This window comes from Physeter macrocephalus, chromosome 8 (assembly GCF_002837175.3).
Source record: "Physeter macrocephalus isolate SW-GA chromosome 8, ASM283717v5, whole genome shotgun sequence".
Classification (NCBI taxonomy): Eukaryota; Metazoa; Chordata; class Mammalia; order Artiodactyla; family Physeteridae; genus Physeter; species Physeter macrocephalus.
Genome location: NC_041221.1, coordinates 144,865,558 through 144,882,289, shown reverse-complemented (window position 1 = coordinate 144,882,289; position 16,732 = coordinate 144,865,558). Strand labels below are relative to the sequence as shown.

Genomic DNA, 16,732 nt, shown 5'->3' with positions numbered 1-16,732 from the left:
CAGCTGTGGCAGATGCTGTGATGAGCTGCACAGACCCTTTACTGAAGACTTGTGTTCCCAGCAGTGATGAGTGCTGTCGGCAGGCAGCCCCCGGTGTCAGCCCCTTCGGGGATTACCTCATCCGCAGGGAGACAGTTGCCCAAGGGTGGTGGCCCGCACCCAGTGACTGATCCATGCCAGGTGTTAAGGCCGGGCCATCTTGGCCCAACACAGGACAACTCCGCAGCAATAGCACACACATCCAAGACGGAAAGTCTTGGAAGACGCCACTCTTCACTGCTCTCACTGGGAGTAAGTGAGCAAAGGAAAATGTTTCAAGTTCACCCAAATACGGCACACAATTCAAGTTTTCCATATCCTCCGACCAGAAACCGTTGCACAGCCGTCAGTTGGTGAGTGTCTTTGTCCGAAACCAAAATATCAAAATATCTCTTTTAGCACATATATTTAGTGTGCTTGTGTGAAAAAGCGGATATACCAAAACAAGGGAGTCCTCGTTCAGAAGGTGGTATATATAGCTTTATAAAAAGTCATACCGGCAAGAAGCCAGAATGGAACAATGTTATGTGAGGCAAGTCTGAATGGTTCATCATGATCCACAAAAAGTGCTGTAAGAAAGGACTAGTGAGCTCGGCGAGTTTTGGAGTGAGGGGCACACCTGGACTGGGGTCTTCTCCGAGAGATGACACTGCAACCAGAATCCTTTTCCCAGTTAGTAGCCGGCGCGACCCTCAACGAGCACGTAGGACCAATAAAGAAAGACACACCTGGGCAGGGCTGTGGGTGGTATTTTCTTTTTAATCTCCATAGTGTATTTGTTAAGTTTATTTTTAAGCCGATCACTTCACTATTTACAGTACATGAGCATAGAGATTCTACAGTTTTTGTGATGTAAACAATAACTCCACAGTGGGAGTTTGAGAAAAGAAGCCAGTTCTGAAGTATTTACAGACGTTAAAATAGAACTTTATACTCACGGAATAATAATACATAGAGCAATTTGGTTAAATTATCTATGAAACTATAGAATCTGGCAATGTACAAATACAGGAAAACATTTTCTCATTTAGAAGGTAAGACAGATAAACCACACCAGAAATAAAATGGGTACGATGACAACCACAATAATTAAAAGCAAAGAAGTTTTCTTCCTTGCCCTCACGGATAATGTATTTATATAAATAAGGACACAACCCAACAAAATGGAAAAAATATATAAAAAATCCTCTACCAATTAAAAAAAATAGCAAAACTAAAAACTCGATTCTCAATCATCAGCAGTGTCCTTTAAAAAATTAAATTTTAGCTTTCTATTATAAATAACAAAGCAGATGTGTCCCTCTGTGTAGGTGAAATTCTTGCACCTTTCTCAAGAAATGCATCAATGTAATTCCACACACACACAAACACAGGCGTGCACACACGCGCGCGCGCACACATAAATAAGGACACAACCCAACAAAATGGAAAAAATATATAAAAAATCCTCTACCAATTAAAAAAAATAGCAAAACTAAAAACTCGATTCTCAATCATCAGCAGTGTCCTTTAAAAAATTAAATTTTAGCTTTCTATTATAAATAACAAAGCAGATGTGTCCCTCTGTGTAGGTGAAATTCTTGCACCTTTCTCAAGAAATGCATCAATGTAATTCCACACACACACAAACACAGGCGTGCACACACGCGCGCGCACACACACACACACACACACAACCTTGCGCTCACGCACCCCAGGCTGTAGTTACCTTGTTGAGCTTCCTAATAAATAATGCCCCCTACAGTAGTACCCCTGGGGATGCCCAAACCTCACAAGGTTAGTCATTCCCTGGTTTGACCCTGTCACAGAGCCAGGGAAAGCCCTGGCTTCCTATTGCTCAGAATTCTCTAGGCTGCATGGTCACACTAAGAGAAAAGGGTTTGAGTCCAATATTTGGAAATGCTGGAAGGGACCATAGGGACCACCTTGCCCAGTCGATTAAGGCTAGCTACAGACACTGTTTCTTTAGAAACCTGGGGCTGGGGAGAGGAATCTTGTGTTGGTTTCAACATTAGCAGCTGCCTCTGGAAGAAGCAGATGTCCCAAACCAATGCTAATACCATGGCACAAGTAGGTGAAGGGGGTGGGTGTGAATTTCCGGAGCAGACCGCACTGAGCCAGACTTCTGGATGGTCACCTTCCCCAGAAACCATTTGGAAATCCAAGTGGTCCACTTCCCTGGTCCACTGACCACTCTGACCGCACACCCCTTGAGATTTCCAACCTCTTTCCGCTGGAATCACAACATTCCTCCAGAAACAAAGTTGGGAGTAGTTTATGACTTTTTATTCCTAACACAAAAACACTTGACAAGATTTTTAAATACAAAACCAAACAAACAAAAAAATCTATTTGGCTATTCGGTGGACCATACCAAAGGCCATGGCCAGGCCCCCCACAGAATCCTCACATTCAACCTCTTTGCTTGTCCCGAGGGTCCAGTGGGGGGCACAGAGCAGAGGTTCACTTAACAAGGTCAGCAGCTGCGCTGCCAGTATTGCAGTTACAGTAAACCCCTCCTGGGCACCTGGGTACAGGGTCCACTCCTGTCTCTGCTGCCAACAGGATAGCTAGTGCATCACTTCTCAGTCTGCGTGGCTGCTTCTGGGGCTTCTGACTGGTGTTACACTGTGCTCTAAACACACAGTTTGCTCATGACCTTGCATTTCATTCCCAAAGTTGGTGTTGGACAGCAAGGTAGCCAAAAGGATTTATTTGCCTTCCATCTGGGTAGCTGGTAGATACAGTCTTTGGCCACTAGATGGCGGCTAGACGTTGATAAGGCAAAGTGCTGAGGTGGAAGATGCCCAGTCCCTTCAAAAGTCACCCATGAGCAAGGCTGGCAAAGTGAAAAAGGAGGCTTGGAGGATCCTTTGACAAAACGTACAGCAGAGAGGGGGTTCTGGCTATAAAACATGTCTCTGAGACACTTGCACAGCCCAGGGAATGACCACCTGCAAAACCCTATTTTCCGAGCCCCCAGTTCGGGCAGTTGGATTTCTGTGCTGCTTCTGAATGTGCAAGGCATTCTGATGAAATGGAGTACCTAAAAGTCTGTCCCCCAATCTTGAAGCCTCAGTCACCGCTGCTATAATGAAACAAAAAACAAAAGTTGCCCTAAACATATGCAGTGTGATCCATGCCTCCTGTTGCCCCATATGTTTTACAATCATTTGAAAGAAATGTGTGAAAAGTGCCTAAGTTAAGCTGTTTTGAAAAAACAAGTGTATTGCTAGTATTGTCTGCGAGCAAGAGAGAAACAGCCAAGTGCTCACAACATTCGGACTGAAAGCTGTTCGGCGGGGACAATGACGAGGCTCGTGTGAGACTAGACATCGCCACCTAGCCAAGCTGGGGTTTACTTCTCACCACCCCACCAGAAACTATGGCTTAGATCTGTCCTGGGGAGCTGGCCTCCTCATATAAGGTAACTCGGCCAGGACCATGTGGGTCTGAATCCACCGCGGGTTGGTTACCTTGCAGAGAACTCTCACCTTGAATGTGAGCTGGGCAGTCAGAGAATGGAATTGGTTTCGTGGGTTAGTGATGGATTCCTCATGCTCCAGGATGGGAATCTGAGTCTATCAGAGGTGAAAGGGACTTACTTTAGTGCTCATTCCATCCAATATTCCTATTTGTAAATGAGGAAACAGTGGCCCAAGACCACATAGCAAGTAAGAAATTCTGGGTTTCTCACTTTGAGATGGCTTATAGACAAATGACTTGCTCTGCAAACCCATTTCAATCGGCTGTGCTGTTTTCTTTTCTTTTCTTTTTTTTTTTTTTTTTTTTTTTTACAGAAATACGTACCAAGATCGAAAAGCACCACTCTATTTTTAGGGCCTCCAAAGGGCTGGCCCTAGAATGGGCTCTCCTGTGGATGATGTCTAGGAAGGCATCTCTGCTCTCTCCTCCCTCACCAGCCCCTTTCCTGAGCCCCTGTTCCAATCCCTAGGAGAATGCCTCACATAGCCCAAGGAGATCCATATTCGCCAGTGTAGAAACACGGAGCCAGGCTGAGTGCTGTGGTTTTCTCAAAGTGCTTTTATTGGTTCCATGCAAAGTTAGCCTCTGCCTACTTTCCTGGACATTCTACAGCCGGCTCCCAGGGGCCCTCCACCTCACGTGTGTTTTGGGCCAAGGGCATCGCTATGCATGAGGGTTTTCCAGCTCCCGAGCTCTCCCTCCATTTACCCCGTACCCCTGGACTGGGCAGACAGTCCTGGAGCCCATCTACGTGTGCAAATGTCTCAGGGACTTGGGGACCAGCTTAAACATATTGCACGTAAGCACAAACCGGTTTCCTTCTGCCCCAATGGGAAGGATCCCTCTTCTTTGGCCATTGAAACCATTAGGTTCACTTTATTTGCTACTGTACATTCAATTTCTTTCCTTGGTCATATCTGAGGACAACTGCTAAATCTCAAATGGTAAGAAAATACTGCAGTTTTGACATCAGTGAGTCAGACCAACAAATCCTTTGGGGTTGATTCTGCTTCACGGCTGGGATGTCCCATCTCTCAAGCTGCAGGCTCAGCTGTCATTTCAACTGAACCTAAGGCCTGGGATAGGGTTCCAAGCCATCCCTGCAGAAGGGCTGCACTGTCATGCCTTCCCTGCCCCCTCAGTCCGTATATTGCATACACCTAGAAGAAATCGCTCTCCAAACATCAACAAGCACAGGCTTTAGGCAAGAAAGATTTCTTATTGCATGTCTTCCCACATCAGGACCTGGGTACCGAGTCTTTGCAGCTTAGAGCATTCCTTCCTTCCTCTTCCCGCCCTGGAACCCCTGAAGCCCTGCCTCTCTCCTGGGCACATTTGACACGCAAGGCTGTGAGAACTCACAGCAGATGCAGACACCTGACTGGTGTTTTGGGTCTCAAAGCAGTGTTCTGGTTGGGGGGCAAGGTATGATGGGGGGGAAGGGGGTCACCGCCGTAGCTGCACTCCATCCACTCATATTCTTTACTTCTTTGATGCATTTTCCTTCGGTAACCAGAGCCCCCAGGAGTGAGGATTCTGATTCAGCCTGTACCGACTGAGGAAGGAGATGGAAGAATTCCACTTAGCGTTTAGATCGGACATATTTGGAAAACACCAGCACGGCACAGAGATGGACAGTACAACCTGCCTTGCGTGGGTGGCTACCGACACAGTCTACTGTAAGCTTTTATGGCAATCACATGTAAACATGATCAAGGGCACATACTAGGACAGAGCTACAATGAGATGGTTGCCAATGGCAGCTGCTCCCTCTGGGTTACTCCTTAATTTGGTGGGAAAGAGACCAAGGTTGACTAGTTGTCCTGGAGAGACCTTGGAGTCTCCTTGGTAAATAATACAGAGCACCGAATGAGTCTTCCGGATGGAGGTTGTCTGCAGGGTTGGTCAATTTTAGAACTTGCAGCCTTTTATGTACGGGATGGAGAGAAGAAACTTCTTGATGCCTTTGGCAGGCACCCTCTCCCATCAGCGGGCCCCAGCCCCGACCTTAGGCATATCACGTCCCAGTACTACACTCAAGAGCCAATGTCTAACTACCTTCAAGTGCCTTGTATTAATCTGAAGTGAAAGGGCAGCTTCAGCTGACCCAGAAGAGGGGACAGACTTGTCCTTCACTAAAAATCTGCATTTCTTTACCCTAAGGTACCATCTTCTCAAGGTAGAATCTCTAGGCTAGTGCAATCAAGGAAGAAGCAAATAGGAGGGGCTTAGAGATCATCTAGTCCGACTCCTGGCACACCAAGGCTCAGGGAGAGGAAGGGACTCTGACTTATCAAAGTCACAAAGATAGTTTTTTGGCAGAGCCAGGACTCAACCCAGTTCTCCAGACTCTGAATGTAGAGTTCCTTCCTACTTTTTCCACAGGATGAAATCTCAGTTTACTCCTTGGTGCAAATCAGGACTTAGGGGAGGCATCAGGTGGATTTAAATTCTATTCCATTCCATTCTATTCCATAACCATTTATTGTGTGCCTACTGTATGCTAGGCAGTGAACAGCTATAAAAGGAATTTAGAATGTGTAGGTCCGTGCTGTGGAAAGTCCCCTTTTGGTCCATCCTCATAAACCCTGCCTTCCCCAAACATGTTCCTGCCCACTATTCCACTTGGCCCCCACCCCCAAGTGGGATTGTGTCAGAGTAGTATTGGGAGTCCTGTGCCAAGGAAGGGCTTTAGGGGAATTTTCTCTCATAGATCAGGGATGGGCCAGCATGAAACCCAGCCACCATATAGTTCTGTATAACAGAAACCATTCAAAGATTAGACCAGAAGGTTAAACAGGATAAACTCTGATCAGTTAGTAATGGCTGCTCGGAACACTGTGCTGAGGATTCTAATAGCATGACCAAGCTCAAAGAACATGAGTACTGTGGTTGATTAGTTATGTCTGCTACTGGCCGAGGACATGGGAGTAGTGGCCCATATGCCACTATGTATTTGCTAGATACCACCTTAGGAGAAGCTAAGACTATCAGACCTGGCAAGGACCTTAGAGATCAACTTGCCTAATTCTCCCCCTCAGCCCATTACACAGAAAAGACAACTGGGGCCCAGAAAGGTGAAGTGACTTGATACACAGGAACTCAAATTCCCTGTTCCTCTAACGCCTGTCTCCTCCAACCTTCTCTGTGGGCTTGGAGTATGCTCACCTCTCAGGACAGGTTCATCGGCCCAGTTAACCTACTGAGGTATTTTATAATCTTAAAAACAAACAAACAAACCAAAACCCCATAACTACCAATTCCCAAAGAACTAGGCCCGGCATTAATAATAGATTAAATCACCTCGTTTAGTTAAATGAGTCAAGTTCAAACTTTTTTTAAGCAGCAGGACCTTTTTGCTTTTTTTTTTCTTTTAAACACAAAAATTTCCCAAGGAACCCTGATGTGTGAAAGAGACCAAGTTGGAGCCGCTCTGTCTAAAGCAGAAGCAATGCACTCTTACCCCGCCTGGCCATGCTCTCCCTCACAAATGGCCCCCAAGGCACCTGCAGAACATCCAAGCTGGACATGGCTTTGACATCACTCAAGAACGCAAATTTTAAAGTAAAGCCCAATGAACGTTTTCTAAGTCGGAGAGGAGCTTGGAGATTGTCTTGTCCATCCCCATCCCTCATGTCTCCCTCCTGCTACACCCCTGTCCCATGCCACCAAAACAACTTTACAGGTGAAGAAAAGGGAAGTCAAGCTGAAGGAGGATGGGCTGGTGACTGGCCCAAAAAGGATGAATGATCGCTCCCAGGTTGCCTCTCTGGGTCACCCCAGGTGTGTCACTGAAGCTGTGATGGCATGTCCACAGCTGTAAGCAAACCACAGGACCCCTTGGATCAAGACTGGTGCCAGAGCCTACACTTGTCCCATGCTGGTGAGGCAGCCATTGACTTACCCCCACAAAATGAGCCTGGAAGCGTCTAGCCTGTTGTCCTTTTTAGCTGAACCCACCTCTACCAGTCCTTGCAACTTTGCCTCTTTACCCTAGGATAGGCCCAGGCTGGGCCGTTCCTCTGTAGTCTCACTGGTCGTGGGACCCTGGGTAAGTCATTTCGCCTCTTGGGGCGCTGCCTGGAAAACAGGAATAACGCAGCTCACCCCACCTTCCTTCCAAGGTCCGCAAGGATCTGAGCACTCACGGCCAGGCACAAATTCTAAGCGTGAGCTGGACACCAGGTGAGGGCTCTGATTGTAAATGGATCCAAACTTGCTCAATGAGAGACAAGGCAGCACTCAGCAGAAGAGGCCCAGAAACCTCTCTCCATTCCTCCTAGCTGTGGCTGCATGCCACACCTCCCCAGTGACCAGGCTTCCGGCCACCCAGCACCTCTGGGGCATTCTGGCAAAGGGAGCAGTGCAGCTCAGTGGCAAACACCTCAAGACAGTGCATAGTTAAAAAATCAAGGAAGCAATACAATAATCCCAGGCACAGTACATCTGAGCCATAAATACATTAAGGATATACTTTTTTTTCTTCAGTTAAAAATGAGTTTATAATCCTGATTCTATTCACAAGTAACGATTTCATCATCACACACTACAGACAAGAAATGGTATGGTGAACACAGCTGCACGTCTACGAGGGGACGTCGGTCGGGGAGGAAGGGGAGGCGGGTGACGGACTCAGCGTCTGGAGCGCACCCAGGACAACCCGTCAGAAGCGAGGACACTAATGTGGCAGTGGAACGTCAACACCATGGAAACTCACAGACAGAAGCAGCTTTGTTCAATGTAAACATTGATTTTTTTGTTTGTTTTAAAAGGACAGCAGTTCCAAGTCTCTCTCTCTCTCTCTCTCTCTCTCTCTCTCTCTCTCTCACGCATTCGCTCTCTCTCCTTCTCATATACTTAATTTCTTTGAAAACGTAAACATATTGGAAGGGCCTTGTCTGAGGTATTGAGGTATTCCTCGAAGGTTAAGGCTGTTATCAGTGCAGGCTCTGCTGGGCCTCCTTCAGTAAGCTGTCAAAATCCATGGCTTCGTACTTGGTTTTCACTGATGCAGGCAGGGCCTCTTCTGAATTAGAATCTGGGTGGGGGTGGAGGAGGCAGTGAGAGGGGAAGGCAGAGAGCAGCTCAGAAAGGCCAGCGGACCAGAAAATCTGCCGCCTGGGTCAGCACCACAGAGCGGACGCGGCCCGAGGCCTCAGAGAGCACTGGGTGGCGGGCAGCAGCTCTGCCCTCCTGCTGGGACATCTCTGCCGTGTGAGCAGCTTCTCAGGGTCTCGGCCGCCCTGGTTGTAGGATGGGGAGGCCTGAAGCAGAGTCCCCCAGAGCTCCTTTCCAGCTCCAAAAGCCTCTAATTCTACTTCTCTTAACAGTTTCTTGCCCATTAGGAAATCAGTGCGGAGGTCACGTAAGGCAGCCAACGAAACTATGAATCCCTCAGCGCACGGCCAGGGAACTGGGTCCCCACGGAGGACATGCGGTCAGGAGCACTGCCTGACCGGGCACCTCCGGGGTCTCCTGACACTCAGCCCTGCACTCTGGAGGCTGCATCAGACTCTCCCCTACAAAGAACTCTCTCCTAAATGGTACTTTGTCTTTCTTCATTGACTTGTCCCCAGATGGCTAGGCATGGTGACAGTAGTTTCACTGCAGCCCATTAATGGACAAGGCTGCTGCCTGTCGGGGCTGCCGTGGATGACCCTCAAGGGGGCAGGTCAGCTGCTGGCCCTGTGAGGTCAAAGAGACGGTAAGCCATGGTTCTGCCAGGTGGCTGTGAACACGAGATTGGACCTTCCAAGAGGCCACGAGAGAGGCTTCATCTCTTTGGTAGCAGTCCTGGCACAGGACAAGATGTACCAGAGGCCAGCCTCCGGGCCAAGTGGCTGCCAAGTTATACTCACCAGCACAGGGGAGTCTGGGTGTGGGAGCCGTGTCCAGAAGGGGCTTTAGGGTTCAATAAAGGAGGTCACTGCCCCTGACGTTTTGGGTCTGACTGGGATGTGCGGGGCCTACGTACTCACCATAGTCAGTGTAGCGGGGCCAGCAGAAGTGCCGGAGCCCCCCGTAGCTCAGCTGGAAGGAGGGCTCGCTGCGTTTCCGCAGGGCAGCGCCGTTCCTCAGAGAGAGGGCGGCGTGCTCGGAACACCGGTAGGTGATGAAGCCGTACTTCTCGCCTCTGGGGGGAGAGGACAAGGGGAGCGTGTCACTGGGCCAGCTCGGTCGACACCGTCAGACCACCCGCCACTAGGTGAGGAGCGGAAAGCCACGATGACTCCGTAACTGCCTCGCATGGCCCCTCGATAGACACGATGACAGTCCTGGGGCTGCCCTCCACAATGGAGTAATAGTAAGAGCAGGCAATTTACTGCATGTTTGCCCGGGGCTGGCCACCACCCATCGCCCCACACGCTCTTCAGACACCCCTGTGATGGGGGGCTGTTGTCATCTCCCCACTCTGGGGTGAGGAAACAGGCTCTGAGTTCAGAATTTGCCCAAAGACAGGTGGCAGAGCAGGGAAGTAAACTCAGGCCTCTTGCCACGAAAGCTGATCCTGTTCACACTCCCCTCTACTTCCCTCAGGATTCCCATTTTCTAGGATTTGCCACACCTATGCCCCCATCCTACCAGTCCCGCACCCTTCAAAGCCAGCCTCAGCCAGCCCTTCCTTGGCTGCTAACTTGGCCTTCACCTTCCCTAAGATCGATGGTACTACGTACACATCTCATCCTTCATGGGAGACGTGTCGTGCCCGCCTGCTCAGCCTCTGCTCCCCCTCCTCTGACAACAGCGCCCTGTGCTCAGCTGGGCTCAGGGCGTCAGGGTAAGTCACACAACGGTGGCCCTCCCTGGCCACAGTGATTTGTTCAAGTATGAACCTGTCAGCCAAAGCAGAACCCCAAAGACTCCATCCCACGTCTTTGCTGGAACTGTGAGGGAGACTCCTGCTTCCCCGAGTAGGAGACGAACTTAGAGCTGGAGGCAGCCACTTTGCTACCAGGAGGGAAGCCTGCCTGAGAAGGATGTTGAGGTGAGGGGGACCTAAAGTCAGTTCTACCCCCGACTCATCAGTTCCACAAACAACAAGAGAACGAACCCCGACCTACCCATCTGCCAGACACACTCCTCACAGACAGCGACCATGTGGACCCTCCTACTACTCAGCACAGGCCTCGTGACAGCAGATGCCTTGTAAACACTCAGCTGTATCACATTTCCTGACACCTCTCTGAATCAGGCCAAAGTTGGGACCCTTCTGATTCTTTAAATGTCTGAGACATTTAAATTGCCCCTTCTCCTTAGAGATTAATTTGATTGCTTTGTTTTTACAGGTTATCTTCACTGAACATCCTGAAGACTGCACAGAACTTAAAACAGTTCTATTTGTGTAATGACTTTTTAAAAAAATTGTGATAAAAACACATAACATAAAATTTACCATCTTGAAGTGTACGGTTCAGTTGTGTTAAGTTTGTGCGACGGATCTCCAGAACTTTTTCATCTTGCAAAACAAACTCTGTACCCATTAAACAACAACTCCCTATACCCCCTCTTCCTAGGCCCTGGCCACCACCATTCTACTTTCTGTTTCTATGAATTTGACTACTTTAGATCCCTCATGTAAGTGGAATCACACAATATGTGTCTTTTTGTGACTGGCTTATTTCACTTAGCATAATGTCCTCAAGGTTCATCTATGCTGTAGCATGTGACAGGATTGACTCCCATCCTTTTTAAAGACTGACTAATATTCCATTGCATGCATATACATTTTGTTTATCCATTCACCTGTCAACGGACACTTGGGTTGTTTTCACCTCTTGGCTATTGTGAATAATGGTGCTATGAACATGGATGTGCAAATATCTCTTCAAGATCTTCCTTTCAATTCTTTTGATTATATACCCAGAAGAGGAATTGCTGGATAAAATGGTAATTCTATGTTTAATTTTTTTAAGGAATCTCCATACCGTTTTCCACAGTGGCTGCACCTTTTATATTCCCACCCATAGTGCGCAAGTTTCTAATTTCTCCACATCCTCACCAACACTTGTTATTTTCTGTAGCCACCCTAAGGGATGTGAGATGTGTAATGATTCTTATGCAGAAACTATTTTCTCGCTAAAGTTTTTAAAAATTATTATTAAATTAGAATTTAAAAAACTTAATAACTTAGTTTGCAAGTATAATGGGAGATACTTTAGAATTATTTCAAAACCGACAAAGCTTTGACATCTAAGTTGTGCATTTATATGCAACCTATTCTTGCAGATGCCCTGACAGATGAAACACTGCTTCCCCAGGTGAGTGAGACACCTGGGCCGCAGCTGCAGAGGAAGAGAGGGATGGAGCGGCATGGGGCTTGCAGTGAAGTAAGACTGCAATGCAAGCGTGCCTTCAGCCACCAGGAGCTTTTCGCAGCCCTGTACTAGGGTCTAGGATGGAAAACCAGAAGCTGACACACGGGCTGCAGATCTGGCTCCGCCACTAGGTAGCTGTTCAGTTAACTTGTCTGAGCTCCCCAGAAAGGAGAGCAATAGAAAGAGTAAGAGTGCATATGTCACAGGCAAGTTGGAAAGTTAAGTAAAAGAATGCATGGAAATTGGCTCGCACTTTAGCAAATTATCAGTACATGTTCCCTGCTATTGCATGATGGTTACCGGTCCTTCCTTCCCCTGCGCTGGTGGTAGATTTGTTCTGCAAATCTTCTCAGGCATCTTTTATGCTTCCAGACCTGAATTGGAACCTCTGTGCCCTCCACTCCCCTCCTCTGCGAGAGCCTGACTCACCTCTTGCTTCTCGTGAGCACCTGGCACTCCACAATCTCGCCAAACACCTCGAAGCGCCTCTTCAGTTCACGGGAGCTCATGTCACTGGAGAGATTTCGAACGTACACCACGCGGCCTTCACCCTGCCCGAGGGGGACACAGAGGGACCCGTCATCATTGCCTGGCTTCCTGGAGCCCCCTTGGTGGCGGGCTCCCATGGAGTCCTCGTCCCCAGTCCACATCACCTGGCTAAGCAAGCGACACCAGCTGGGGCTGGAGTCAGAGAGAGGACAATGACGGTCGCTATCCCAGAGGACCTGCCTTGTGAGAGGAGGGGGCTGTTTAGCATCGGATGGGGAAGTGGCCCCAAAGGAAGCAGCTGTTTACTTGAAGGCAATGAGCAGAGACTGGGCGGAGACGGGAGAGGGAGCCATCGCTATTGATGTAACTGCACACTGAGTAGCTTCTGTATTTGTTTTGAGTCTGACTTTTTCTGGTAGTGGGGGAGGTCCGAGGATGGTAATGGACGAGCACTGGGGGCCAAGTCGCTACCGGTTAGAGTGGGCTGGGAAAAAAAGCAATGGGACCGGGGCATAGGGCTTAGAAGCCACCATCATCTTTGGTTTTGCCAGGGTACTGTGTAGACACTGTGACCAAGAGGTGACCTTCAGGTGAGCTTGGTTCCAGGCCCCTAGAACTGCCCAGCAGGGGGAGAGGAGAGGGGAAGCCCAGCTGGAACCTCCCCTCCTCCTCTACCGTCTGTGATTGGAAGTTAAAGCCACAGCTATCGGAAGAGTGGCTTTGATTTGCTGGAGAAAGTCCAGCTGTGCTCCTCTGGGCAAAATCACCAGGTTCTGGTTTAGATGGGCTTTCTCCAGAACAGGTTAAGCCCTGTGATTCTCCAGCCATCCCCTTCTGCGCCACTGAGGGCAGGGAGGAAAGCACGGGCCCGCAGTCCACAGCAGGGCGCTGCTGTACGGTCACAGGAACCATGCATGTTCCCTGGGATGGCCTAGGTTCAGCTGCACGTAGCAATGTCCTCTCCCAGCCTCCTCCGGCACCTTGAATTCACAAGGCTCTTTCCTGCCTCTGCCCTACTGTCCTCCAGAATCTTTGCTTCATTGGCTCCCTTCATCCCTTGGGGCCCAGCTCCTTGAAGATGCCCCTCCTAGACGACCATATAAATACATCAGCCCCACCAGTCAAAACACGACTGTTTCAGACATTTCAGTCATGACGTGATTAATTTCATAGTGCGCCTCCCAATCTGTAATTACAGTGTTTATTGCTTTGTTTATGAGTCTGTTGTCTCTCTCTCCCTTCTGGCCCAACCATGGGAAGTGGGGACCTTGTTTGTCTCGTTCACTCTTGCCATCCGGTGCCTAGAACAGGGCATGTCACAACAGCTGCATGGTCACACATGGATTCCAAGAAGACACTCCACATGGTTTTAAGTACCTGCTTCAAGACAGCTGCATGCGTACCTCTGGGGTATGCATACCTCATGCGTTCCCTTCCCTGAAGCACCATGCTGCGGGGGAGCGGGGGGAGGTGGACAATGCAGTGAGAGTCTGTCTGTCTGTTCGTGCTTCTGTCTTACTTTCCCTTCCCTCCTTTCTAAGTGATATGGAGGAGATGAGTCCAGGTCCTCACTGCAGCTTCCTGATGAATTTTCCCTACGGGGTGCTTTGCAGTGGGTCCACCAGGCACAGCCTGGCCTCTGGACTAACTCTGGGAGAAGATTAGGGAGACGGATCAGGAGGAAGGGACAGTCTCTCTTGGTCCCTTAGCCCCGATCGCACCGGGGGACCCTGTGTACAGATGAGTAAACTGAGGCTCAGGGAAGCTGGGGAGCAACTGACGGTCACACCGAAGTGGAAGCAGGGCCGGCTCTGCTCCCCCATCACCGCCTGTCCCCTGGGCCCTGTCAAGCCTCTGATGCTGAGCCCTACATGCTCACCAACTGCACGCCTCCCAGCCAGTCCCTTGGCTGCATTTTGCACGGTGCCACCTTTGATGCCCTTTGGTGACCCCTGTGCTTTTTTAAATGAGAGAACTATAACTATCTCCTGCAGGCCACAGATGACCTCAAAGGGCTTCAGCTCTACGAAGCCCTAGCACTTCCTGATGCCCTTGCTCATCCCCATTCACTCTGGGCTCTGGGGCCCCATTTCACTTACAATGGCCTTTTCCCGCCGCTTCCTGGTGTGCCGGACACTTGGCGCTCTGTCTGAACACGACCCTCTGCTCTCACATCTGTCAGTGAACAAGCAAAGCAGAGGCACTCACTCTCGGCAGGAACCACAGGGGGACGGGGGAAGGACTTGCTCAGGAGGCAAGGGATGCTTCCTCCGCTTCTTTCGGACTCGTTCGTGAGGGCAAAACTATGAGAAGGCCCTCCTGAGGGAGCCTGGCTTTCCCCCTCAGCGGTGACCGCCCGGGGTCGCCTGTGGGTCTGAACACGTGACTGACACATACCTTCTGCCAGCTTCTGGGATGAGATCACTGAGAACCACCACTTTGCTAATCATAAACCTTGTGAACCTTTCTATGCCAATGGGGGTGGAAAGGCCCTCTCGCTTCATTATGGTATTTGACCTGATGAAAAAAAAACCATCCTCTGAGGTCTCATGTTTCCCCACTTTCCAGATGAAAACCCTGAGGCTCAGGTTCAGGATGAAATTCGCGCAAAGCTAAAAAGTAAGGAAGCCAGAGCTATAGTGGGAGGTCTGCTGATTCCAGACCCACTGCTCTCCCTCCAGTGGTTGGAGCCTGGCCAAGCAGCAACCCCAGCAGCCATCACAGCCCCCAGGTCCTGGGGGCCACAGGGCCAGTCAGCCCAGATGCACGGCCTGAGAGGCTCCTGGGTGCCGCACGCCTGCGCCCTCCTGTCTGCACACTGCCCTCTCCTCCTGAGGGCCAGGCTGCTGGAGTGGAAGGAGCAAGGCATGTGGGGCATGGGTGAGTCCCAGCTCTGCCATACGCTGTCTGCGTCCCTGGGAATAAAGCAGAGGATGAGAGCAGGGGCTCCGGAGTCAGAGAGCGTTCCAATGCTGACTCTACCACCTCCCTGCTGGTGACCTTGGGCTGGCTACTTAAGCCACCTCAGCTGCAGTTCTTCACCTGTAAACTAGGGAGAATCAATTGTATTTGCCTCCTAGGCCATTTGGGAGGATCAAATCAGAACATGCCCATAAATGCTTAGCCCAGGAACAGCTCAATTCTTGCTGGCTATATTTTTCTATTGAACGTCTTTGAGCCTCAGCCTATCCTCATCTATAAAATGGGGATAAGAGGCAGGCGCACCCTCCAAGTGCATCTGTGAAGCTCACATAGGGTAAAAGAAAGGGATGTGACTTGCAAACTTTAAAGTACTATACAATAATAGTATCATCATCCATTTGCAATGGAATTGGCAGCCTCCCCCCCATGAAGAGCTGAGAGTGACTGGAAGGTGCTGTAGGGCTTGTTAAACCAGCTCAAAGGGCTTCCTATTGACTGTTGTTTGGTAGCAGAAGCACAGGTAAAGAAATGCTGGTCTGGAGAAGACTGATGACTAGTTTTTCAGGTTTACCAGCCACCAAGCTCTGCCAGGCAGCTGAGCAGGAACCAGTTAACCAATTAACTTTCTCCAGTGGCAGAGAAAGCCAGCCTTGAACTTGGCCCAAAAGGGAGAAGGGGAAAAGGAGAATCCATGGGGGTTTCGAGAGAGGCCCCCAACTCTGCAGACAAGCCCATGGGTACAGGCCCTGAACAGCTCAGGAGGGGTAGGAGGCCGAGAAACTCCAGCTCCTGCCTTGGGGGATGCACTTCAACAGGACAAGAACCGTAGCAGCTTCTGAGCAGATGCTGCAGAGGAAACCGCCTAATGAGAACACAGGTGGGCTAGCTCACAGCGACCCCTGGAGAAAGGAGAACGGAGCTGGAAGGAGGGCTCGGAGAGGTCTGACGGAAGATGGCTCTGACTGCTGGTCCTGGCTTATTACGTAGAAGGGCTAGAGAAATTGCTCAAAATAAGTTCATTTCGAGTGACAGATAGTTCAGGGCTTCAGCACGTTAGTGTCTGGGGAGTCCACAAATCCCCTAAAATTGAACGCTCAGTTAGACGTCTATGCTCATTTTAATGGGGAAAGGAGGCTTTGCTTTTAATCCGATTTTCAGTTAAGAGCTACTGGTATAGATAAGGAAATATAAAGCGGAATTTTCCTAAGAAAAGGTATCTTTCTATTACCTGAATTCAGCTTCTCAGAGCATGGCACTCTGGCAATGTCATCATTCCCTGGGAACTTGTTACAAATGCAAATTCTCCACCTCCACCCCCAGACCTACAAAACCAGACATTCAGGAGGTGGGGCCCTGCCATCTGCGTGGTCACAAGGCCTCCTGGTGACTCTGCACTGCTCCGGACCCGAGAGCACCATCTGGTGGTCACTCAGGTGTATCTCGGGCAGAGGGTTTGGGACCTGCACCCACCCTCCTCAGGC

At 49.6% G+C, this 16,732-nt stretch overlaps 2 protein-coding genes across 3 annotated transcripts in view; one reads left to right on the top strand and one right to left on the bottom strand.

Moving 5' to 3' along the window:
• Positions 1-1,470: 1,470 nt before the first annotated feature.
• On the bottom strand, positions 1,471-15,028 carry PPARGC1B (PPARG coactivator 1 beta). 2 transcript variants are annotated; one of them, XM_028493369.2, is made up of 6 exons: positions 14,727-15,021; positions 14,429-14,504; positions 12,270-12,391; positions 9,504-9,658; positions 4,888-8,563; positions 1,471-3,620 (listed from the first exon to the last, which is right to left on the bottom strand). In XM_028493369.2, exons 1-5 carry the CDS (start codon positions 14,831-14,833, stop codon positions 8,463-8,465), a joined length of 561 nt encoding a protein of 186 aa, XP_028349170.1. In that variant the 5' UTR covers positions 14,834-15,021; the 3' UTR covers positions 1,471-3,620; positions 4,888-8,462. The 2 variants fall into 2 exon arrangements, with proteins under 2 accessions (XP_028349170.1, XP_028349171.1); XM_028493370.2 differs by having other exon boundaries at positions 1,473-3,620; positions 4,888-5,080; positions 14,727-15,028.
• ARHGEF37 (Rho guanine nucleotide exchange factor 37) overlaps positions 14,879-16,732 on the top strand; it is a 7,932-nt gene continuing 6,078 nt past the window's right edge. Inside the window, exon 1 of the mRNA XM_055086916.1 lies at positions 14,879-15,209. Within this exon, the coding sequence (XP_054942891.1) occupies positions 14,879-15,209 (331 nt within the window). The remainder of the gene's footprint in view (positions 15,210-16,732) is intronic.